Source organism: Astyanax mexicanus, chromosome 12, assembly GCF_023375975.1.
Source record: "Astyanax mexicanus isolate ESR-SI-001 chromosome 12, AstMex3_surface, whole genome shotgun sequence".
Lineage (NCBI taxonomy): Eukaryota > Metazoa > Chordata > Actinopteri > Characiformes > Acestrorhamphidae > Astyanax > Astyanax mexicanus.
The window spans coordinates 49065197-49092005 of NC_064419.1; the positions used below are offsets into that span (position 1 = coordinate 49065197).

Genomic DNA, 26809 nt, shown 5'->3' on the forward strand with positions numbered 1-26809 from the left:
GATAGAGACACCCCCAATGATGACACCCCCCACACACTCCTCCATAAACCCTTACCCTTTCTCCCCCTGCTGTGTTCAAAGCAATTTCTCCTGTATGTAAAGTCCTACTGAACTGTCTTAGTAGTTCAGTTGAGTCTCGGTCTAGTTCAGTTCAGTCTAGTCGAGTTCAGTCTAGTTCAGTCACAGACAGTAACAGACAGACAAGTCACATGGACTAGTCAGGCAGACACAGAGGGAGCAACGACCAACTAAGCTGTGCCCGTGTAGATTTTCTGTCTGCACGAGAATAAACTCAAGTCATCTCTCAAGCTGTCTCCTGATTCCTGATTCTGACTCCTGATTCCTGAAAGCCGAATTTCTAACACTGTGATGGAAAAATATGCCTATTCTGTGAATGTTGTAATGTGCTTTGAAAACGATTGAATAAAGCTTATTTTAAAAAGACAAAAGAGTGGTCAAAGAGCAAAAAGGGTCAGAAAAGTGAGGTAGAAGAGCAATGTAAAAAAGAAGTTTCAATACCAGGCGAAGAGTGAAGGAAAACAGGGGCTATATATACTCAAGAGTCCAGGTGTGAGCAATGAAACACGGTGAGCTGGAACGCCAATGTCGCATGATCCGGCATGTCCGGAGGGTTGAGTGCAGGTGCATTCTGGGAAATGGAGTTTGTAGGAGACAGACAGACAAAGTGACAGGACTGACCATGTTTCTGAAGCTTTTCTTTAGCTATTTCTGGTCTTCCTTTTATCATGAAATTCTTAGACGACATGAAAGCTGCAAAATTAAACATTATATTAAAACGTAAAAAAAAAACAGCAAATAATGGGATGCCATTTTTTTTTGCATGACACCAATTTATTGTATATTATATATTCTACAAATGTACATGAAGTACAAAATAGAAGTGGATTACTTCAGAAATGAAACATCCCATCAATCTACACGCACTATCAGCCCTCACTACAACTCCCATAATTCACCTGGCCTTACTGTGAGAACACTGTCCAGTGTTCAATCAACCTTACTCACAAGATAACACCTCACAATGTATACAGGTGTGGGCGTTCCCAAGCCATCCCCTTAGGTAACACTTCAATCAAGCATAAAGTTATCCAAAAGCAGTGTGTAAGACTGGTGCAGGAGAACATGATGCCAAGATGCATGAAAAAAAACTGATTTGCTAGTATTAACCCACGCCCTGATGGAATATGATAGAAAGAGGAGGGGGGGGGGGGGGCGAACTCAGTGGATATTTTGGGCTAGAGTTCGGGGCAGCTACACAAGGACGCGAGAAGCTGAAGCCCCAAAATTAGACATTAAGGGAAGCCAGGCGCTCGTGAGCAGCTAAAAGGTCGCTTGCGTGGGTTCTGATGTATCCATGGTAAGCTTGGGAGGTCCAGCGACCGAGGATTTTTACTGTGTGATCAGGTAAACCGTGGTGAGATGCTGTGGATGCGGCGCCGATTCTGAAAGAGTGGGCTGAAAAGAAGGAAGGGTTAAAACCGCTGAGTGAGAGAATCTGCTTAAGATGAAAATGAAACCAGTGGCGAGTGGCAGGTGATCCGGATTCTGTGACGAAAAGAGGGTTGTCTGGAGAAGCTTGGTGAGTGAGACGGTGGCTGAGGTACGCAGTGATGGGCTCATAGGGGCTGAGAGGAGAAGTGAGTTTGAAAAGATAGATAGGGGCAGAAATGCCGAGCTGGTCAGTTTTACTGCGTTTGATTCTGAAGGTCAGTGTTCTTTCGTCCAAACTAGATAAATCAGAAAGACAGGGGTGAAAAGCAGGATTATGGGAGGTAGTGGAAGTTGTGAATTCCGAGCAGCGGAGAAAGCCGAAGAAGGCGAGGAGAAACATAGATTCAAGTGTAGCGTAGATGGAGGGAGCAGCGTAACCGTGGCGGAGCGTAAAAAGACAGTAATGCAGTATATGGGAAGTGATGGGGAGGCGCCGATTGGGCGAACGCGGCTCTCGTCTTCTGATTCCTCTGATAAGTAGGGATATTTGGTGGTGATTGGAAAAGGGATGAGGAGATCCTAATAGCAGAATAAGAAAGAAGTTGATAGCAGACAGATAGACTTTTAAAGTGGAGGAGCAGATCGAAAGATGAATGCTTGAGAAAGTGAGAAAGGAGGACAGAGTGTGAAGGTCTAAAGAAGGAAAAGGAAGGTTTTGGATGTGGTGGAAACGTTTAAAACACTGCCAACCGGTCCAGTAGGTGGACAAGGTGTTGGGGGATACGGAGTCAATGATGAGATCTTGAGAAGCGGTGGTGAGTTGGTTCATGCTGGATGTGGCTAGAGCGGGAAGATGGTATCGGAATAAGGTGGAGTCGGAGTGGGCTGAGAGTCCATATGTGGTGCCAAGGTCCTGAATTTCTGCAGGTTGGAATGAGAGAGAGCGTCAGCAGTGGGATTAGAAAGGCCAGGTATGTGTAGAGCTTGGAGAGAAAATTGGTGTGTGATGGATAACCAAGTCAGACGATGGAGATAAAGCATGATGGATAGATTATTGGATCTGGATTTATTGATTGTGTACAACGGTGGAACTGTCGGAATGGATGGAGACAATGCTTCTGTTCCACAGATGACCCCAAAGCACGGCGGCTGCGACGACGGGATATAACTCCCGCAGGGCAGAGGAGTCGCCGTCTGTAGCCGACTGTTCGATGAGCTCCTGAGGCCAGGGAGAGAAAAACCAATGGGTGCCACAATAGCCTCCATATCCAAAGGAGGGGGCAGCGTCAGTGAAGAGAAAAAAGTTGGGGTGATCCGACGCTTCGGGAAGGCGAAAGAGAGAAATGCCATTCCAGTGGGAGAGTAGGAGGAGCCAGAAGCGCAATTCAGACATGCAGGCTTGGTCCAGAGTGACTGTTTGGTTGAGAGAGGTGATGGAAGAAGACAGCGTGAGAAGATGAGAAATGAAGGATCTGCCTTGGGGAATAATCCACATGGCGAAATTTAAATGCCCCAAGAGAGAGAGAAGCTGCTGTTTGGAGCAGTGCTGACGTTCAAGGAATAGAGAGAGGGCATCCTTGATACGGACCAGCTTGTCAAGGGGGAGGGAAGCCTGGAGAGAAACGGAATCCAGGGTAATGCCTAGAAATTCCAGAGATGTAGCAGGGCCGACAGTTTTGTCGGGAGAGAGGAATACCCAGACGGTCGAAAGCTGCAGACAGTCGGGTGATGCATCGGGCTGGAGGAGAGGTGGGGGCATCGAGGACGAGAAAATCATCCAGCAGATGGACGACGTACGGGATGCGATATACATTGAGGAGGATCCAGGACAGCGATTCGGCTAGGGAGTCGAATATCTTAGGGCTGCTCTTACAGCCGAAGGTGAGGCGGACCGCGAAGTAATATCGCCAGCGCCAACGGACTCCGAAAAGGTGCCAGAAATCGGGATGCAAGGGGACGATTTTAAAAGCAGATACGTTGTCCGCCTAGGCCAGCCAGGTACCCCACCCGAGGAGGCGTATGAGGGAGATCGCGTTATCCACGCAAGCATACGACATGGAAAAGTCGGCGCTGGGAATCAGGCTGTTGATGGATGGTATAACACTTGGTATATGCACTTCTTCCCCGAGTACTTGCGCGTGGCAATGCCTATGGGGCTAATGCGATAGGTGGAAAACGGGAGAGAAGAGAAAGGGCCAATCATAAAACCCTCCGCAACTTCTTTGCGCAGAAGCCGGGAAACGACCTCCGGCTCGGCCTCAGCCGAAAGGAGGTTAGCGCAGGAGCAGGAGGAGGAAGGCAGGACAGCTAGACCAGGTGAGAACCCAAAAAGAAATCCATCCAGGAGATGAGAGACTAAAACGGGGTCGGGATGGCCGGAGAGGCACGAAGCCAGCTCGGGCACGTTGACAGGTGTGGACAGAAAGCGGAGCAGTCAGCTTCCGCCGTGCTTGGGTGGGCGCCGGGGACAGCCGGAGCGGGAGTGAGCCAGCCCGCAGTAGGAGCAGGCGTGCAGCAGCTTGCAAGACGAGGCGAAGCAGCCGCCCCCGTTGAAATTGTTGCACAGCATGCGATGGCCCAGGAAACTCAGGCGTCTGCCGCGGGCATCACGGGCATCGACGGAGACAACGCGCTGGGGGGAGGGAGCGCGGCCGGCCGGGGCATCCGCGAAGCGTGCAGAAGAGCTCGCGGCCGCGCGCGGGCCAGATGAGGGGTCCACGAGAGAACAGGCAGAGGCGGGGTGAGAGGGATGCCCGCACAGCCCACAGGAAATGGAAGCACGGCCTGCGAAGATCCTGCAGTACAATTCCATATCAAGAATGCCCCAGTACGTTGAGACATTCTGCTGCAAGAGGCGGGCTGCAGCCCGAGCAGAAAACAGGCGGTGGTATTCCATAAATCCCGAGGTCCCCAGGTCCATTATAACAAAGATAATCGTCAAGTTCCTGTCTTTGTGCTGGGAAGGATGAGCAGATGATGTCCCTGAACAAGGCGAAAGCCAAGGCGAACTCGGGGACCGTGAGAATCCCCGAGGCGCGAGGCGCCACTGCGCGGAGTGTGAGGGAAAGATCTCCCACATCAACGGTGCGTGGAGCGGCGAGCTGGGAGGAGGGACGCAACAACAGAGAGAGATCTACATCCGCACCTTGCAGAATTCGCTGGCGAAGCGCAGGCTGGACCAAGGGGGGGTTGAAGACCAGAGCGCCCGGAGACGAGGAGGCTGGCCTGGAGCGCCGGCGGATGAAGAGCCAGAGGCTGAGAAGAGCTCGACGTCAGAAGCAGCGAGCTGTAGATCCATGACGAATCAGGTGAGGTGTGCGATACAAAGCAAATGCCAAGTTGTGCCACACGCAGGAGGATAGGAAGTGGGGGTTTAAATAGGGCTAGTGGGTGGAGTAATGGGCGTGGATTATCTCCCAAAATTTAGTTATAAATAACTCCACTTAAAAACCAACCAGGGTTATTCTACCAAATATTTTCATTTTCTGTAAATAAATGCTCTAAATGAGAATATTTTTATTTGGAATTTGGGAGAAATGTTGTCTGTAGTTTATAGAATAAAAAAACAATGTTCATTTTACTCAAACATAAACCTATAAATAGCAAAATCAGAGAAACTGATTCAGAAACTGAAGTGGTCTCTTTATTTTTTCCTGAGCTGTATATTAATTGAGCGTGTCCCCATCTTTCACTGTGTATTGTTTGGTGATCTTATCGTTCGAGTATCTTTTGTTTTAAAGAGGCTCTTCATCTGTTTGGAGACGGTATTCAGAGCTCCTCACGTTTCTGGATAAAGCTCAGGTTGTTTAATATTCTGTGGATCGTTTCTGCGCCTGGTTAAGAGCGAGTGCTCCAGCGTTAGACAGTCAATAGCAGAGAGATTGATCATCACACTGTTCTACTGCAGTTCAGAGCTGAGCATCAGACACATCCAGCCCGTCTGTCTGAGGAGGCGTCTTCATAAGCTGAGCTGAGGGTTTAACTACAGTCCCTGAATCCACTGAATTCATCTTTACACCACTTTAAAATGTGCATTAAAAACACCTCTAAATACTGCAAAATGATTTTCACTTTAATACCCAAATAGTAAAAAAGAAATGGAAAAAGGGGTGTTTTGAATAAATAATAATGCATCAAACCATAAGCGTCCCTGACACAATGTATCGTTTAATTCGCTTCATTCTTATTGTTTGACACAGAGAATAAACAGTCACAATAGCTTCCTTATACAACCCTATACTACCCTATACTCCTTTTACTATCCTACACTGTCCTATAGTACCCTATACAGCCCTATACTCCTTTACTACTATACACTGTCCTATAGTACCCTATACAGCCCTATACTCCTTTACTACTATACACTGTCCTATAGTACCCTATACGGCCCTATACTCCTTTTAGTATCCTACACTAACCTATAGTACCTCTTACTATCCTTTACTACTATACACTGTCCTATAGTACCCTATACGGCCCTCTACTCCTTTTTGGTATCCTAAATTATTCTATAGTGCCTTATACTATCCTATAATCAGTTTTACTACCCTGCATTATCCTATAGTACCCTATACAATGCTATAGTACCCTATACTATCCTATACTCCTTTACTACTATATACTTACCTATAGTACCCTATAGGAACCTATACTCCCTTTACTATCCTATACTGTTCTATAGTCCCCTATACTATCCTATACTCCCAATACAATGCTATACTCCTTAAACTATCCTACACTATCCTATACTACTTTACTACTATACACTGTCCTATAGTACCCTATATGGCCCTATACTCCTTTTAGTATCCTAAATTATTCTATAGTGCCCTATACTATCCTATAATCATTTTTACTACCCGACATTATCCTATAGTACCATATACAATCCTATAGTTAATTTACTATCCTATACTCCATTTACTACGCTAAACATACCTATAGTACCCTATAGGAACCTACACTCCCTTTACTATCCTATACTGTTCTATAATCCCCTATATATCCTATACTCCCAATACAATGCTATACTCCTTAAACTATCCTACATTATCCTATACTCCCTTTACAATCCTATACTGCCCTATAGTACCTTATATGATCCTATACCCCTTTCCTACCCTATACTGTCCTGTAGCAACCTATACAATCCTTTACTCCCTTTACAATCCTATACTGTCCTATAGTACATTATACTTATTTTAATACCCTACACTATCCTATAGTACACTATATGATCCTATAGTCCTTTTACTACCCTACACTATCCTATAGTACCCTATACAATCCGATACCCCCTTTTACTATACTATACTCTCCAATATTCCCTATACTACTACTCTACTACTCTATACTATCCTGCACTTGATTTATTACTCAATTTACTGCCCTATACTATCCTATACAATCAATATGACTACTATATACTACTTTATGCTATCTATACTATCTTTATACTACTCTTCCCTACCTTTTTATAAAGCCCTATATGCCTCATGCTACCCTGCATCACTATATGTTACCGTATATGGCCTTATAGTCTCTCTACTACCCTATCTTTCTCTATAGAACCCTACTACCCTTTACTGTATCATACATCTCCCCAGAACTGTCTGGTGTGTTTGCACTCCCACTCCAAGATCTTTAGTTTACATCGTCAGGGTGGCACAGAAATTAAATTTCCCATTAGGTGGGCATTGCTTATTCTGCCTGGCATATTTAAGCTACAATGATATTTTTGGGGCATTTAATACTGTAAATGTCAGTAAAGATGATTCTATTCTGTTTTTTAATTCTGTTTGTTTCAAGATCATTCCTCCTCCTCTTTCTCTTATTCACGGTAGCCTAGTATATCAGTTTTAGTGTTATACACATAACTGCAGTGCATGGAAATGAGACTTATTTCACTTTTTGTTTCTGTTCTGCTGAAATGTCGTGATTTAAGCGTATATTTTTGGTTATATATGAAATGTTTTGGGTGGAATCCCGGCTCCCGCCTGCGTGACTGTGTATTTTTGTGAACGGATGATAAGATGACGCAGAAAAAACAATGTAATTAATCTGACAGCCATCGAGAGTGCTTTCTTTTGTTCCTGTCTCCGTGCCGAGTTTCCACTCCAGTCAATTAGCTTTCCGGTGGGAATGTAGGGTAACGTGATGCCAATGAGCTGTCACTTCACACGCGAGCTCATCCTTCAGCACAGGTGATCAAGGCTGACCCAGCCCTACCTCACTTCTTTACCCAATATCCTGTCACAGCGTCGGCTACACAATGCTCCCCGAATTAACTTGTCACCAATTACTCACAGGCTTGGCCGGCATGTTGTGAAGCCTTATTTTCTGGGCTTTAATAAGCTGGATGGACTGTCTGGCAGCGGTCGGATGTTTAGATTTTTACATTTTTCATATTGACAAACACATTTTAATCCGACAAATAAAACCTGAGCGATTACAAAAAACTGTTTTTAAATGATTATTTCCAGAGGTGGAAAGTAATGAATTACTTTTACTCACATTACCGTAGTTGAGTAGATTTTAAGAGTACATTTTTTTAAGTAGTTTTTAAAATGGGTAATTTTACTTTTACTCAAGTACATTTTGACATAAGTAATTTACTTCGCTACATTGGAAAACTCCGTTACTGAGCAAAAAATAAAATGCTGGGGAAAAAAATGTGTTCATTAAAAAACGATTTAATTTGATTTGTAAATTTTTACATCAAATAATTAAAAGAAACTATGTAACTTTTACTCAAAGTACAGTAGTTTTTTTACTTTTACTCGAGTAGATTTTTAGATGGGTACATTTACTTTTACTTGAGTAGAATTTTAACAAAGTAAAGGTACTTTTACTTAATTACAATTTTTCAGTACTTTTTCCACCTCTGATTTTTTCATTATTTATTCATTATTCACCAGGGTAGTCAAAGATCCCACTCATCCAGCCCATGGACTGTTCAGATTGCTGCCCTCAGGAAAACGCAGGACTTCCAGACTCAACAAAGGTTTCTTTCCACAAGCTGTTAGAATTCTCAACACCTTGACATGCAGACTTACCAGGTCTAATGAACTTTTTAACATATATCCATTTAATGCTGCTTATTTTATTAATTTGTGTGCAATATTCATTGGACTATAATTAAGCACTTTAACACTTTACAGTGTTAAGTTTACGTTGATACAGTGTGCAATATTTTTGTCTGCAATGTTGTGCAGTTATTTTTATGTTATGATACTGTATGTCTTGTGTTTTGCTATGTTTATTCGTGCACTTTGGAGCAATCTCGTTTAGTCTGAATGACTATAAAGTTCACTTTGACTTGACTTTGACCAATCTGACCCTTTTGTGAAAAAGTATTTACCTCTAAATCTAACAACTTGGTTGTTCTAATCTTTTGGCGGCAACAAGTGTAATCAATCAAGCTTTACCGATAACTAAAAGCTAGTCTTTCTCATCTCTGTGGAGGAATTTAGTTCAACTCTTCTTTACAGAATTAAAAGTTTTAATTCAGACACATTGGAGGCTGTTCCAGCATAAACGCCCTGTTTAAGATCATCCACAGCATCTCAATCAGTCAGACTTCAACTGTCTAGACTGGACTTGTTTTGTGTGTTTCGGGTCATTGTCCTGCTGCAGAACCCAAATAAAGTACACCTGAGCTTGACGTCACAAACTGATGGACGGAAATTGTCCTTTAGGATTTTCTGCTAAAAAACAGCAGAAGTCCTGCTTCCATCTATTACAGCAAGTTATCCAGCAGCTCCAGACCATCATCACACTACCACCACCATGTTTTACTACCTTGAGTATCATGTTCTTTTTCTAAAATTGTGGGGTTTTTTTATAGTTAGACATACACCTTTAAAAACATCCACGTTTATCTTTAGTCCTGTAAAGAATATTTTTCCAAAGTTCTGGAGATCATCAGGATGTTAGTGAGTTCTTCATGCCCTTTCGGAGTAATTTTGTTCGGTCGGCCGGTCACTCCTGGGAAGGTTCACCAGTGTTCCATGTTGTTTTTTTTTCTCCATTAGTGAATAATAGTGAATCATTGTTATTATTATTGTTATTATTACTGTGAATATGGGTGGTAATGCCTCCTAGGGTGTATTAAATACACTCACTTAAACTCCCATAATTCATCTGGCCATATCATGAGCATGCTGACTATAGTCCAACCTCACTTACAAGATATCCCATCACAACGTATACACTTTATAATCAATTAATGTTTGTGTGACAGTTCATTTGATAAAAAATCAAATACACAAGTTTTGCCCTTTTATGATAAATGAGCCAATAAAAATGCACCAAAATACTTACTAATTTATTCATCTCATACTAGCATCCACTGAAGGTTATTCATTCATTTTGAATTGATTATCTTAAATTTACACTTTTCTTCATTGTGTATAAGGAACGTACTGAAGCTAAAGCAGGAGTCTTATCAAATATTAGGAATATAGAGTAACAGTAGCACTACGTGCATAGGAAAATGCTGACACTTGTTCCTAAAGAACCGCTTACTCTACAAAAATGTCACTTAGTCTCTGACAAACAGAACACTCTGGGCCAGTTTCCCCTTGACTTCAAATGGCAGCTTGTAGTTGGAACCATTTTCTACAGTAAATTAAAAAGGGTCGAATGGCAGCAATGAATTTCTGAAAAAACAGAGGCTGTGACATTCAGGTTAATATCACTGTTTAAAGAGTCCCTATACACTGATATACACTGCACCACTCATAGGACTGTATTAAATATCTATATGGATTAACCTTATCCCTAATAATATATACAGTATATTGTCACTGACAGGTTCGGGTATTTGCTCATATTCCATTTTACTTGAATAAATTAGACCCAGTAGTTCAACCATCTAAAAATCAGGGAAAAGTTGGATTTAAAGGGAATTCAGAAATAAATGAGAGCGAGTGTGTGTTGCCAGCAACGGTAAGTCTTAATCTGTAGCTGATCATTACAATATATACTGTACTGTAACGCCCATCTCTTATCTGCTAGTGGTGGTGGTAAATTATCTAACTATGGTCAGGTAACCTTACTGAAACTCAGTGATTATTTCTTCAGCAGAAAAATAGCCAACTCTCCTGTTTCCATGGCTACAGCACACCGTTTGTGTGCAGTTGTGTTCTATACATGGCAAACCTGAGTGTGGAAATGAGATGTTGTCTGGGCAGAGAAGCCTGTAAATGGACAGATAAGCCTGTAAAAGGGCAAAGAATGGGCACAGAAGCCTGTGAATGGACAGATAAGCCTCTGAATGGGCAAAGAATGGACAGAGAAGCCTGAGAATGGGCAGAGAAGCCTGAGAATGGGCAAAGAATGGGCAGGGAAGCCTGTAAATGGGCAAATCATGTGCAGAGAAGCCTGAGAATGGGCAGAGAAGCTTATAATGGGCAGAGAAGCCTGTGAATAGGCAGAGAAGCCTGTGAATGGGCAGAGAAGCCTGATAATGGGCAGAGAAGCATGTGAATGGGCAGAGAAGCCTGTGAATTGGCAAAGAATGGGCACAGAAGCATGTAAATGGGCAGAGAAGCCTGAGAATGGGCAAAGAAGCCTGTAAATGGGCAAATCATGTGCAGAGAAGCCTGTAAATGGGCAAATAAGCCTGTAAATGGGCAAAGAATGGATAGAGAAGCCTGAGAATGGGCAAATAATGTGCAGAGAAGCCTGAGAATGGGCAAATAATGTGCAGAGAAGCCTGAGAATGGGCAAAGAATAGGCAGAGAAGCCTGAAAATGGGCAGAGAAGCCTGTAAATGGGCAGACTTGTTGATCTGTTTGTTAAATAAAATGCTTTTGTATTTCTAAAGACCTTTAGTGTTTTTTTCTTTTTTTAATAATTTCTAAATGCATTTAAAATTCAGAGTTTTTTTTTTCTTATGTAAGCAACAAATTTAGATGGTAATTGATCACACAGATACTACTGTATATAATGGTAAGTACTGTATGTTATTTTTGTAGTGTGATCAGAAATCGAGAGCGTACAGTACACACTGGGTATACTGTTATACAACCCGTGTCCTAGATACCAACACTTGGCTTTGAAGACTGGATTCAGATCATTCCCACCATAAAAGCCCACCACCATAAATCCATAATCTCCTGAAGCAGCAGAACAGGGCGTTTGTTACAGTAATTAAATCATAAGCACTGTGTGTTGATGTGAAGTGAGCTCAGTGTGGAATTTAACTGAGGAGGAAATCTGTGGAACTTTATTTTGGCAGTGATGGGGACGTAGGTCTGAAGCGAACTGAGCGCTGGATCTATTCTAATGGAAATGAAGAAAGCTCAGGGGGTGTTTTTTTTTAAAGAATACTCAACATAATCTCGTTCTGTCACATCTGTAGCATGCAGCTGATTAGCATGGATAATAAATCCACTGTTTTTTTTTGTTTTTTTTTTTTTTTTTAGAAAAATTAAAATAGCAATCTTCAAAAACAGTTACCAAAAATGCTTCCTTTTGCACGTCCGTCCATGAAAGAACATCTAAAGCTCCCTAAAATTAACTTTAAATGGATGTTGGCATGATTCTTTGACATACAGTATTTATGAAAGTGAGGTCTTGTTTTAAAGCTTTAAGTTTCTAACAGTAAACAGCTAATTTCTATGTAACAATGTCATCTAACAATATGTTCATATGATACACTGTTTGAAGTAAGATACAGTAGTTGGTCAAGAAGCCTGGGAATGGACAAAGAAGCCTGCGAATGGGCATAAAGGCTTGTGAAGGGGAAGAGAAGCCTGTGGTTGGACCGAGAATGGGCATGGAATGGGCAGAGAAACCAGAGAATTAGTAGAAATCTTTTTTTATTCCATTACTTGCTATAAATTGCTAGTTTTTTTTTCCACTATTTGGAATGTGTTCCATGCCTAAAATTAAGCATGGATGCATTTTAATATTACAATTAATTGCGCTACCTAAACAAATGTGGTTGTATTTCAAAACGCCTGGGAATGAACAGAGAAGCCTGAGAATTGGCTGAGAAGCCTGTGGCTAGGCCTAGGAGCGTGGTAATGGGCTGAGAAACCTCAGCAATGGCTGTGACCTGAGAATTAACAAGAAGCCTGACAGAGAAGCCTGGGAATTGACCAAGAAGCCTGGGCATGGGCGGAAGCCTGAGAATTAGTAGAAAACTGTGGTTGGGCCCAGAACTCTGAAAATGGGCAGTGAAGCCTGTGGCTGTACCGGGAAGCCTGGGAATAGGCAGAGAAACCAGGTAATTGGCAAAGAAGCTTGTGGCTGGGCCGAAAAGCCTGTTGCTCTGCCGAGAAGCCTGTGGCTGGGCAGAGAAGCCTAGGAATGGGCAGAGAAGCTTGGGAAGGGACCAAGAAGCCTGAAAATTAGTCAAGAAGCCTGTGGCTGGGCCGAGAACCTTGAAAATGGGCAGTGAAGCCTGTGGCTGTACCGGGAAGCCTGGGAATAGGCCGAGAAACCAGGTAATTGGCAAAGAAGCTTGTGGCTGGGCAGAAAAGCCTGTTGCTCTGCCGAGAAGCCTGTGGCTGGGCAGAGAAGCCTAGGAATGGGCAGAGAAGCTTGGGAAGGGACCAAGAAGCCTGAAAATTAGTCAAGAAGCCTGTGGCTGGGCCGAGAACCTTGAAAATGGGCAGTGAAGCCTGTGGCTGTACCGGGAAGCCTGGGAATAGGCCGAGAAACCAGGTAATTGGCCAAGAAGCTTGTGGCTGGGCCGAAAAGCCTGTTGCTCTGCCGAGAAGTCTGTGACTGGGTCCAGAAGCCTGTGGCTGGGGAGAAAAGCCTGGGACTAAGCAGGGAAGCCTGGGAATGGGCAGAGAAGCTTGGGAATGGACCAAGAAGCCTGAAAATTAGTCAAGAAGCCTGTGGCTGGGCCGAGAAGCCTGGACATGGGCTGAAGCCTGAGAACTAGCCTAAAGCCGGTGAATGGGCAGAACTCCTAATGAGTTATTAGAAGCCTGTGCCTGAGGTCATATTTTAAGGAAATTACATACATTAATTCATTCATACATTCATTCATGTATTTTCCCCTAAAACCCACAGCAGTGATGGCCTGACTACATATTTTAGAAGCAAGTCATAAAAACATTGTCTCCTTAGTGTTTGGACATTGGATGATAATTATCTATACTATATTTATTTATTACTTTAGTTATATATATTTTTTTTTCAGGAAATGGACACCAAAGAGACACCATAAAATCTGTTATAAAAAGAACATTCTCTTCTCTTTCAGAAAACAGGATGCTGCCAGTCAGCGTCATGGCCTCTATAGCTTTATTTATTTTTTTATTTTTTTCTGCCTGTACTTTCAGATGGTCAGTGATTGGAGTCCAGAACCCCCTCGGCCTGAATCTCGACTGCCCAGAAAACCCCACGGAGTGATATTGTGCAGGTTCTGATCTGAGAGGGCACCAAATGGACCGGAGCCACGGGAGGGGAGGAGGGGGGGGGGGGGGGTGCAGCGGGAACGGAAAAGGTTCATCATTGCGTGACAGGGCATCCTCTTGATTAAACTTACCTGGGCGCCGTGTCAAGCTATTAGCTCCTGTCCAGGTAGATTAGGTGGCTGTGATTTGCTGGCTCTATTTCTCTTTTACATCACTCCCGTGTCGTTCTGTCCAATAAAAGCCTCTCCAGTTCTCCCCCCGTCCTCCTCCATTCAGGGGGTACTCACTGTACAGCTTTTTCGCAGATGGCGGTGAATGTGCTTGAAATGCTTGAATGAAAAAATGGGGCTAAAAAATGGAAAAAAGGTTCATTCCGTTCAGGTTTGTGTGCTGCTGCACTGCAGTGTCGTTGTGAAGACTTGGGGAAAATCACTTCAGGACATTTTCTTTATTTTTTTTTTTCGTCTCAGCTTTAGCCGCGACTCATCCTCGCATTCTCTCTCCTGTCTTTCTTTCCTTTTTTTATAGTTTTTACTCCTCAGCCAGTAGCTGTCATTAAGGCCATGGCGAACATCACAGTTCTTTGTTTTTCGGGCGCTTGGATGCCAGTCAGCCGCCGCTGCAATAAAAGCCAGAGCTCAGGGGAGAGAAAATCTAAGACGGCTGTGGGCGTATCTGGACTCTATAAGCTTGAATGTGTCTGGGGGTGGGTGGCATCGGTGGGTGACTCTCTTTCTTTTTTGTTGTTTGGTGAATGGCACTGATGCACTCTGCTGCAGATCATATAACAATGTAACAGTGGTGGCAGGGGAATCGAGTGTCTGATGGCCTGAACAGGGAGACATTGGGAAGCTCCATTAAAAACACTCCATAAATGAGGTGTTGGTGTGTGTTGGGGTTTGTCTTTACCAGCTTTACGCATCTAGAGACTGAGATTTTTGCCCCATTCTTCTTTACAAAACAGCTAGATTTCTAAACCGTTCCACTGTAGCTCTGGCTGTATGTTTTTAGGGTCATCGTCTTGCTGGAAGGTAAATCTCCTTTCCAGTCTTAACAGGTTTTCTTTTTTCCAGGATTGTCCTGTATTTATTTCTCCATCCAGCTTCCTAAATCTGTCTTTGCAGAATAAAAGCATCCCCACAGCATGATGCTGCCACCACCATGTTTGACAGTGGGGATGTGGTCTGATCTGGTCACAGAACCTTATTCCACTTGTTTGCTGTGTTCCTACATGACTTAAGCTGGTTAAGCTGCAAACTGCGGCACATCTTGTATATTTCTTTCAACAATTTTCTTCTTGCCTTAATCTTTTCAATAAAGGCCAGATTTATGGAGTGCAGTACTTTTTAATAGTTAATGGTAAATTCTCCTGATCCAGTTGTGGATCTCTGCAGCTCCTCCAGAGTGACTATGGGCCTCTCAGCTGCTGCTTCTCTGATCAGTGCTCTCCTCCTCCTTGCTGGATCTTGTGTTCTTGTTTAGTTCTTTGAAAAGTGAAAAATATTATCATTAGAAAAATATTTATTAATGAAAGTTATTATAAAGCGTATCATTTTGGTTTCTTTTCACAATTATGTGGTACTTTTGTGTTCAAACTACGGCCTTTTGCGGCCCATTTCCTTTTTTGGAGCTGTCCGCAAGGTATTTTATAAATAAAATGAAAGTTGGTCCGCTGTCAAGCAGGTTTTTAGAATGTGAGATTTAAAGTTTGAGCACTAGGTGTCAGAAAACGAGCCAAAGAGTGTAAAAGCGGCGAGTGTGTTCAGTTGTAGCACAGAAAACGAGCCAAAGAGTCTAAAATCGGAGAGAGTGCTCATTTCTAGTGCAGAAAACAAGCCAAAGAGTCTAAAAGCGGAGAGAGTGCACAGTTGTAGCGCAGGAAACGAGACAAAGAGTCTAAAAGTTGCTGTAATGAAAGAGTTTAATATAAAGAGACATTATGAAATGAAACATCAAGTTGAAAAATATTAGTTTACACAACACTGTCCAAGATAGATAAAGATAGTGAGTCAAGTAAAATGGTGTGTAAAAGAAAGTAATCAGGAAAATGTATTATTTAAAGTGGTATATTTCATTTTGTTTTATTACAGAGTCTGTGGCCCGTGACTTCAAATATATTTCTCCTTCTGGCCCCTAACAAAAAAAGTTTGGACACCCCTGACTTAAAATCTCAATAAAATCAAGCCACTGTATCTGATCAGTGGAGTTGAATCGATGGATAATGGGTGTAGGAACATGGAGGTGGTCAAAATGTTATTCCTGACCTGAAGTATAATCTTAAACAGCAGTGAGAATAGTGCTGCTCTGCTGCAGATCATACAGCAGTGTAACAGTGATGGCGGGGAAATGGAGTGTCTGATGGCCTGAACAGGGAGCCATTGAGAAGCTCCATAAAGCAGTCATTCACTCCCTCGCTCACCCCCTGTCTCTCTCTCTCTCTCCACTTCTGTCTGTCTCGCTCTAGCTCTCGCGCCCTCGTGCTGTGCCACGCTGCACCTGTGAATGCGTCTGTGCCCAGTCTAGCCGTTCTGGGATTGGTGGGTCGGGCTAATTAGTCGCGCTTCGCACGAAGGCAACCCACAGCCTCCTCCCAGACCTCTCGTTCCCTCTCTCTGAAATCTGCAGACGTGAAACGTTCCAGTTGGGCGTTAATAGTGATTCAGGGAGTTCAGGGAGAAAAGTGGTCATTTGCCTCTGAGCTGCTGATGAAGCGTGGGCAGCACTTACAGAGATACAGCACCACTGACCAGCACCACTGCAGCATGAGGGACGCTTTTTTAGCTCTTAGCGACTCTCTAAACACCAAAAGCATGAGTATTTCGCTGCGTTACTTAAATAGAGACTTTTAAAAATAAATTGAAAACCTTTGGAATATAATCATGAGGAAGATGGGTGATCACAAACCATCAAACCACCAAACTGAACTGCTTGAATTTTTACACCAGGAGTAAAGCAGCATAAAGTTATCCAAAAGCAGTGTGTAAGACTGGTGGAGGAGAACATGATGCCAAGATGCATGAAATTAAAACTGTGATTAAAAACCAACCAGGATTATTCCACCAAATATTGGAATCATTTCTAAACTCTTAAAATCTCTTTATGAATATGAACTTGTTTTCTTTGCATTATTTGAGGTCTGAAAGTTCTGCATCTTTTTTTTGTTTTTTTCAGACATTTCTCATTTTCTGTAAATAAATGCTCTAAATGAGAATATTTTTATTTGGAATTTGGGAGAAATGTTGTCTGTAGTTTATAGAATAAACAACAATGTTCATTTTACTCAAACATAAACCTATAAATAGCAAAATCAGAGAAACACCAACATCTTCACCATCTACGCCAACTCTGCTGCTCTTTTATTAGCAAGAGCAGTAATTCCCTGCTGAACCATCACTGGCCTCACCAGCACCTCTTTAGCATTTTGGCTCCTAGAAGATCACGCTCTTTTCAAGCTCGACAGATCCTGAAAAGAACTGTCAGAACGTCCAATCAGAACTGAGACATGGCCTGAATTTTTATGAGGCGTTGATGTGTTTGGCTGCTTTGTCTTTTTTTAAGAATTCTTCTTCAGTAAAGCTGAAAAGTCAATGAGGCCCAATAAAGATGCTCAATCCAACATTTATAACATTAATACTCTTGTGAAAAGAAAGTATACTCAAGAGCAATAAAAGTATATTAGAATTAGCTTTAGAATTACTTTCTCTGTATTATAAGGAATTTGTTTTAAATTAAATGGAATATAATCAAGAGGAAGATGGATGATCACAAACCATCAAACCACCAAACTGAACTGCTTGAATTTTTGCACCAGGAGTAAAGCAGCATAAAGTTATCCAAAAGCAGTGTGTAAGACTGGTGGAGGAGAACATGATGCCAAGACAGAGTGCATGACAGAGTGTAGAATGAAACATTCAGGTGAACGTGACTGTTCAAGGGTTGGACCAGGTTAGCTGTGATGCTAACAGCTGGACTTAGCAAGGTTGGATCATGTTAGGTGTTACATTGGAGTGGATTATACACTACGTTAACATACATGGTAGCTAAGCTTGGCAGCATTGCGTCAGGTTAGCTGCATTGCTAACAGTCAGTCTTATTATGTTCGAAGCCACAATGCTATCAGACAGCAGCTGGGCTTTGCATGATGGGTACAGTTTAGCTGCAATGCTAATAGTTGGTCGTGTCAGAGTTAGAGCCGCTATGCTAACAGACACAGCAGCTAAGCTTGGCAGGGTTGGTACAGGTTCGCTGCAAGGCTAACAGCTAGCCTCATCAAGTTTGTATAGACACTATGCTAACAGACACAGCAGCTAGGCTTGGCAGAGTTGAAGCAGGTTAGGTGCAACGCTAATGGGCACACTTGAATAGGTTATGGTTGCTATGCTAACAGGGACAGAAGCTAACATTGGTAGGGTTGAAGTAGGTTAGCTGCTGGCCTCATAAGGTTTATAGTCACTATGCTAACATACAGAGCATCTAGGCTTGACAGTGTCGTGGCACATTAGCTGCAATGCTAATAGCCAGACTTGAATAGGTTGTAGCTGCTATGCTAACAGACACACAGCAAGGCTTGGCAGAGTTGGAGCATGTTAGCTGCAATGCTAATAGCTATCCTTGTCAGTGGTTTAGCTGCTATGCTAACAGACATGCAGCAAGGCTTGGCAGAGTTGGAGCATGTTATCTGCAATGCTAATAGCTATCCTTGTCAGTGGTTTAGCTGCTATGCTAACAGACACGCAGCAAGGCTTGGCAGGATTGCGGCAGGTTAGCTTGCCAGGGTTGTAGTTGCTATACTAACAGATAACGTTATGTTGCATCACTGAAGCTCGGTGGAAAACTCAGTACCTGCAAATGTTGATTTAAACAAACTTCTTCTTTTTTTTTGTCAGTAAATGAAATTGTCTCTTTTTTTATAGCAGCCCACAAGGAGATGTGAATTAAACATCTTAAATATATGCTTTACGTTACATCCTAACAATACGACCTTTCACACACAGTAAAAACATAATGTGAATTTAATAATGCACACTTTATATTTAGCCGTTTTGGCAAGAACTTTCCCGCGCTCCAGCGTTTCTCATTAGATTGAGATAGAATGGGATTTTTGCCAGCGTTCAGTAAAGCCAACAGGAACTGCCAAAGAATGCAGTCGTAAACAGATCACGGACAGGTCAATTAGCCCATGACTCATTACTTCCTTTAGAGAAGCGCTCAGCTTTAGGCGGTTTTATAAACCGCAATGTAAACCTCATCCATCCAGCCTGCTTAGCATTTTAGCTGAAAGGAAGCGCGAGCTTCCGATCGTTCAGAGCCAGAGATTACAGACAGAACTGTCCAAGTCCTGCTGTTAGCATCCGGTCATCCGCTAATTTAAAAGATAAAGTCTGTTATTAAAAAGAAAAGGTTTTATGAAGTGTTTCAGGCTGTTCACAAAATTACTCTATATGATTGATTTGAGAACTAGCATTTAAAATAAAGAGCAATTGATCTATTCACTGCAGCAAAGCTAAAAAAAATAATCTTTAGAGAAAGCTATCGGTTAAAATATTGTGCTAACAAGTTCAACAGTACTTACAGATAGTCAAATTTAGAGTAGATTGAAAACATGATTAATTTACTATGCATTTAAAAAGCAAAAGCTGGAGATTGGTTGAAAGATGATGTAGCATAGTCTCCTAGTAGAGTAGAGTATCTATCTATCTATCTATCTATCTATCTATCTATCTATCTATCTATCTATCTATCTATCTATCTATCTATCTATCTATCTATCTATCTATCTATAAGCACACAGATAACTGTATCATCTGTATATAGTTGGCAAATAACACCAGAGCAACAGATTATCAAATGATGTTCATGCAATTTTAAACAAGACAATGCAAAACCACATGCTGCATGCATTACAAAGGCATGGCTGTTTAAGAAAAAGGGTAGAGGTAATGATTTTTTATTCTTAGAATTAGCTTTCAGAATAGTTCATGTGTTAGTCTTCACCCTTCTGGTGTGTTGGGGCATTACTAGTGATAGGGGGAGTCCTAGTCAGTGGGTTGGGTAATTGGCTATGTAAATTGGGGAGAGAATGGAAAAAAATAGAAATAAAAAAAAAACACTGGAGAATGGTTGAATAATAAAATGATGCAGCATAGAGGAGTCTCCTAGTAGTTGAGAAACAGTTTCATGTGCAGCATCATATACAATTGATTTGAATTGAGAACAAGCATTTAAAATACTTTTTTTGAAACTGATATAGCATGAACCTTTTCAAGCTTTAATCTCCTTTTCCAAGGAAGACCATGCAAAATCACAAGCTGCATACATTGCAAAGGCATGGCTGCTTAAAGCTCCACTAGGTAGGATTGAGATTTTGTGCTCGTGGGCTCCCCATACAGTTGTAGAGTGTAATAAATGTTTCAGGCGGATTAGTTTCTCTTTCTCGTTTTCTGTCTTTCACAGACATATTCGGTCTCTTTCCAGCTTCTGCCAGAGTGTCTGTATGTTAGTTTGTAAAGAATGAACCAGTAGTCCTTGTAGAACTGTTAGAACTAAAGGTCGGAAAGCAGGTCGCAGTTCTCGCGGGCGTTGGTCGCGGCCGCCTCGGAAAACTTACAGAGTCTGGTTTGAGCTCAGAGGAGCTCCGGCACAGACACGAGAGCACCGCTATTCCTCCTATTACACCTCAATGCAGCGCTGCAGTGAGTTTCAAGCTGTAATTTTACTTCTTTAAAAAGATCAAAAATCACGGAATCCTACCTAGTGCTGCTTTAAGTAAAGGGATATCTTTCTTATTGGTGACCTTCCCTTCATCCTACGCTGATCTGTGTTGTACCTGAGAGTATGAAACTCTGCGGGGGGATCTGCTCTGTTCTGGTTTGATGGCTGACTGGTCCACTTCTTTCATTCTGAGCTATTTATAGTCTTTCAGAGTGAATTCATCATGGCTGACCAGTCTGCATCTGCAGATAATATCACCGGTAATGAAACATCTGGGTTCAGGGGAGGGAGCCTGCCGACCACCTCGTACCCCTCACCGCTCACACACACTGCTTACACACACACACACACACATGGGCGCTATTCCAGGAGGGAGGCAACAATCAACATTGCCTAGATCATTAGGCCTCTGTTTTCCCCACGGGGTGAGCTCAGAAAATAACTTTCCCTCTCTCTCTCTCTCTCTCTCTCCACACCCCTGGCATCTGCAGATACTCTGGTAAATGAAGACATACGGCCCCCAGGTTCGCTCGCCGGCTCAAGGTTACCTCTACTGTCACCCTGCATTTACTAATGTTGCTCTGCTGCACTTCTAACAAATAACATGCCACGGAGGTAATGCCCGCCCAGCGCTGAAAAATAATAAATTAACCAAATTCATTTTCAGGAGTGAATTTACAAAAGCAGGACTTACCTTTTTGGAACACGCCCAACTTTCCCCATCGTTCTCCCGTTTGCTGCGTGACTTTCACGTGTTCTGTTCAGTTCGTCCTGTTTTAAAAAGTTCTACACTGGCAGTCACCAGAAAGAGTGCCCTAATGCATGAAATAAATATTGCTAGCATATGCGAAGATCATGCATAATATAACATTATGACTTATTGTTTAATCAATCAACATTAGCTGCTATAGCATTAGCTGCTTTTCTTCCTGGGCCCGACAGAAAAAACATACAAACAATTAACAAATAACAATAACTTCATAAATGTGAGCACACAATATACACAGTCACTGTCCAATCAAGAAAATGGCTCAGAAAATGAGCCAAAGAGTCTACAAGTGGTGAGAGTGTGCAGTTGTAGCTCAGAAAATGAGCCAAAGAGTCTAAACACAGTGAGTGTTCAGTTGAAGCACAGTAAACAAGCAACTTTTAATCCAAACATACGATAAGACTTTTTTTTTACAAAAACATTTTATACTGTATGTATACTGTGTAGTGCTACCATGCTAATATGGTTGCTCCCTAGCACGTGGCTCTGTGGTGTTCTCCTTGTCTTCAATGCATTCTCCCATGCCATGTGTAGCTCCGCCCCCTCATTACCTGTCCCAGGTGTTTTCTGTTTCCCTGTGTATTTATAACTCATGTGTTTTATTTGTGTTCCGGTGTCTGTTCCTGTATATTTACATGTCAGTTAGGTTGCTAATGTTTTTTTGTTTTCTGTCTCCATGTAATCCATGTTTTTATGAAGTTTTTTTATTTTTAAGTGCTCTCTTATTTTATTTATTTTTTTACCAGAGCTGTATATGCAAATAAAATAGGTCTTAAATTGTCTTAAATGCTCACAGACGATTGGCCTGAGCTTGCTCTATGTTTAGGACGCCACAACTCTGATTAACAGAGCCACTTTTCACACCACTGTGGTCCAGTTTAGACGTCCAAATGAGAAAACAACACCTAGCTATTTAACTCTGTCACATATGCTAACCGCTAACTCATCCCGAGAGCAGCTCCAACAGCGCAACAGACCCAGCAAATCTCCCGGCGCGAGAGTGGGAGAGCGAGAGAGAGACTGTATGCATGGTTAAACATTTTAATGAATGCCAAAAGAGTTTCCATTACAGCACCGTGCCACTCCAGCCGCCGTCACAAACGCTCCCGCCAATATTCTAATGTTCATCACCTTCATTTCTCCATTTCAGATGATGCTCTTTCATTCTCTCCGTCTCTCTCGCTCTCCTCCCTCATTACCCCCCTCTCCCTCCCTCCGTCTCTCCTGATAACTCACCCCCCAGATCATCATCATCATCATCACCGTCACCAGCATCATCACCATAATCATCAATCACCCCTGTCATCGCCTTCATCACGGAGACGGCGAGGAGCACGCCGCTCGTCTGCAGGACAGATGTGAGAGACTCTTCTAATGTTCCTTTTGACGGAGAGTTTTATCACAGAAAGCTCCAGGTGATTTTACCCTCCTGTTACCCTCCCACACCTTTTCCTTTCTCCACCTGCACCAATTCCTTATTCAATAAATGCCAAGGTCTCTCTCAAGACCCAATCAAACGTTAGCATTTAAGGATGGTCACTGTGAGCTCAGGTCAGATTTTACGAGATCGTAGACGAGATCATCTTCGTTGTCTTCTATAACAAAGAGCACAGTTAGATCAAAGAATCATAAAATAATGTATTTCTAACCTTTACTTTGAGTTTAAAGCTGATGTCTAAGTTTTGGGATTTGGGGGATTTAGTTCCCTCTCTGGTGAGTATGGGTAATTGAACCAAGCATGCTGAAGAATCATTTTAAACTAGGTGATTCCAGCGCAAAGAATCTAAAAGTGTTGAAAGTGCACAGTTGTGGCACAGAAAATGAGCCAAAGTGTCTAAAAGAAGTGAGAATGTACTGTCATAGCTCAGAAAATAAGTCAAAGAGTTCAAAAGCGGCAAGAGTGTTCAGTTGTAGCTCAGAAAACGGGCCTAAGAGTCTAAAAGCAGTGAGAGGGTACAGTTGTAGCGCAGAAAACGAGCCAAATAATCTAAAAGCTGTGGGAGTGTACTGTCGTAGCTCAGGAAATGCGTCAAAGAGTCTAAAAGCAGTGAGAGTGTGCAGTTGTAGCTCAGAAAACGGTCCAAAGAGTCTAAAAGCACTGAAAATGCGTAATTATGGCGCAGAAAATGAGCCTATACGTGGCGAAAGTGTACTGTTGTAGCTCAGGAAATGTGTCAAAAAGTCTAAAAGCAGCGAGAGTGTGCAGTTGTAGCTCAGAAAATGAGCCAAAGAGTCTAAAAGCAGTGTGTTCAGTTGAAGCGCAGTAAACAAGCAACTTTTAATCCAAACATACAATAAGACTTTTTTTTTTACAAAGGACATTTTATACTGTATGCTAGTGCTACCATGCTAATATGGTTGCTAAACATTTGCTGCCTGAAAAGAAAATACTTTCATTAAGATCAAAAATAGTATTATAGAAAATAGTGGTGTTAATAAATACAGTCCATTTATTTTTTTCATTTCACCTCATGTACCATAAGTTATTTGAAGGACAATAAAATCTCTTTTAATCCTTGAATCCTTAAAATATATTTCCGTACTACTAATGTTTTGCCAAATCAAACCCATCTTTTATTGAGATCAAATACAGAATAAAGAATGTTCATAAATACATTATATTTTATTTTAACATTTTAGCATGTTTTCAAATACTACAGCCATTATACATTCATGTATAGTTATTAAATACAGTTGTCCATAATGACCATTTATTATCATTAAAATAACAGCTTTCCTCTAAAAAAAAACTCTACTGGATGTAATGTAAGACTAGAGAAACTGAGCAAAGGCTCGCCTCGCTCCCTGTCAGCGAGCGTGAGTCCTGGTGATGCCATCTGTGAGCAGAAATCTAAGGGAGCATGTGTTCTCCGAGTTCTCGGGAGTCAGGAGCAGATGTCAGGGCTAAATCAGGAGAAAGCTAGATCACAAATACAGAAATAAACTGTTAATTGTGCAGGAATTTGTTAGAGCGTGCTGCACAGGACCTTTCCTCAACATGTGATTCAGTAGAACCATGCGAAAAAATGATGATAAATTTAGCAAAAGTTCTGCTAGGAGACTCCCGACCAATCAGCAGCTTCTCCTGCCTTTAAAACAGGAGTTCTTAACTTGATTAATTCACGACCTACTTTTAAAGAATATAAAACAAACACTTATTTATTTTAAATAGCCTTTAAAAACCTATTTTGTCAGTCCTGTCACTGTGTCTTTTGGAAAAAGACTCCATTTCCCATGATGCATCTGCACTCAACCTCCCAAACATTCCAGATCACGTGATGCATAGGTGTTCTGGCTCTCCTGGCTTTGTGATTGCTTTCACCTGGACTCAGTAATATAAATAGCCCCTGTTTTCACTGATTCCTTTGTGTTTTTAACCTTTTGTTTCTGACCCTTTTTTGTTTACTCGACCTCTCTTTTGCTTAGCTGTTTATTTTGTATTTTTATTTTTTTATTTTTGACCACCCCATTGGCTTTCACTTCTTGCCTTGTTGTGGATTTCCTGTGTATGACCTCATTTCCTGCTCACTCTGGTATGTTGTTTGTTTACGCTGCCTTTTGGTTATTGACCCTGCCTGTCCCTGACTATTCTTATAAGCTTAATCCCTTATTTAATAAATTCTGTGTTTGGTATCCTGTAACACATTTAAACATACATACATACATACATACATATGCATGGAAAGTGAATTTAAGAGCAATTTATTGAAATAAACTGAGGAAGAACACGGCAACTACATGTATAAAAGTTACTACAACAAAATAGAATATAAATAAAACTGAACAAAATTAGATTTACATTTCACTTCTCTGCATAGTGGAAAAAATCTTTTTCCCCCCAATATAAAAGATGAGTACAATATCATTATTTATTTATTTATTTATTTTCATGTATGTATTTTTTACAAGCTCTCTGCGACCCCACCATAACGTCTTCACGACTCACTTTTGAGTCCCGACCCACCAGTTAAGAACCACTGTTTTTTTTTTTTTTTCCTTTTTTCAAAATGTGGTACCTTACAACCACAAACTTTTATATGAATTTATTGAGATTTTAAGTGGCCAACACAAACTAGCACATGATCGTGAATTGGAACTAAAATTATGCATGGTTTTCAACATTTTAATCAAATAAATATGGCCATGATCCACCCAAACTAACAGATCCAGCAAGGAGGAGAGCACTGATCAGAGAAGCAGCAGCCGAGAGACCCATGATCACCCTGGAGGAGCTGCTGAGATCCACAGCTCAGGTGGATCAGGAAGTCCCGCACTCCACAAATCAGGCCTTTATGGAAGACAGTGGTTCTGTTTCAACAGAACCACTGTTGAAAGAAAGACCCTGAACACACCATCCATCCCCACTGTGAAACATGGTGGTGGCAGCATCATGCTGTGGGGATGCTTCGCTTTTTTTTTTCTTCAGCAGGGACCGATTTGAGAGGCTGGTTTTGAGATTTTGACAGATTTGAGTTGATAGATGGAAACTTGAGGCCTTCCGGCAAGACGATGACCCTAAACATATAGCACAAAACGTGTATACATGGATACAAAACTGCTGTTCACAGACGCTCTCCATCCAACCTGTAACTGAAGAGAATACACAGCTCAATACACTGTATTTCACAATTCCAGAAAAAAATAAAATAATAAATAATTTGATGGGAGAATTTCCCAGAAGCCCTGAATTCTCCAGGTTCTATTTCAGGACAGCATCTGTATTCCGACGATGAGATCGCTCGTCCGACGCGGCCACACATTTGACCTCTTTAACTTCTCCCCCCGGCTACGATTATGTAACGTACGGAGGCACGCGCACAGCGGACTGAAACTAATGCAATTAGGTGCCACTGTTCTGATACGGCATCAAATATGAAGCACAACAGGCTCGGCCGGGATGAAAGACTTTATCTTATGCTTGTGCCACCGCGCATTAGCTGCTAGCTCTTTTGTGCGCGAGCGGAGGGATGCATTTTTAAAGAGCGCGCTGTGAGAAAAAGAGGGGGATGCATCTGAAGCGGGGCAGGCTCGCAGTAGTGCCAGCGTGCACCCGACACACAAAGCCGTGCGAGACTTTCTCTCGCACTTTCTTCAAACCCCCTCCCCGACAGAGCGCCGCTCCTCTGGGAGGTAATTAGGAAAAGCTCAACAGAGATGTATCTGGAGTTTCAGCACAGCTGCAGCAAACAAGCTCCTCAACACTTCACAATCCATATTACAATGGAGCAAAAGCAGCAAACCAGGGAAAATGAGCGGGAAAAAAAAGAGGAGCGGCGCCAAGAATTTGAGAATATTAAAATATAACTTCACTGCAACTTTTTTTTTTCCCAGAGTAGTGCGCTTCGAGTTCTACTTACTGATTTGTTTGTTTTAGTGGAGTAAACGAAGCCGACCCGATCTCTCACCATCTAAAGCTGCCTAAACTGTGTTTTGTATAATACGAAAAATAATTAGTACGTTTTAGTCTTTTTAAATTTTCTGTAGATAAGCGATGCTG

The 26809-nt window shown here is 42.0% G+C and overlaps 2 protein-coding genes across 2 annotated transcripts in view; one reads left to right on the forward strand and one right to left on the reverse strand.

The window, feature by feature from the left end:
• Nucleotides 1-26809, forward strand: part of LOC125806063 (uncharacterized) — a 452361-nt gene that overhangs the window by 189830 nt on the left and 235722 nt on the right. The window lies entirely within an intron of this gene.
• Nucleotides 1243-2947, reverse strand: LOC111192746 (uncharacterized). Its single transcript, XM_049485572.1, has 2 exons — nucleotides 2587-2947; nucleotides 1243-2373 (listed from the first exon to the last, which is right to left on the reverse strand). Exons 1-2 carry the CDS (start codon nucleotides 2945-2947, stop codon nucleotides 1307-1309), a joined length of 1428 nt encoding a protein of 475 aa, XP_049341529.1. The 3' UTR covers nucleotides 1243-1306.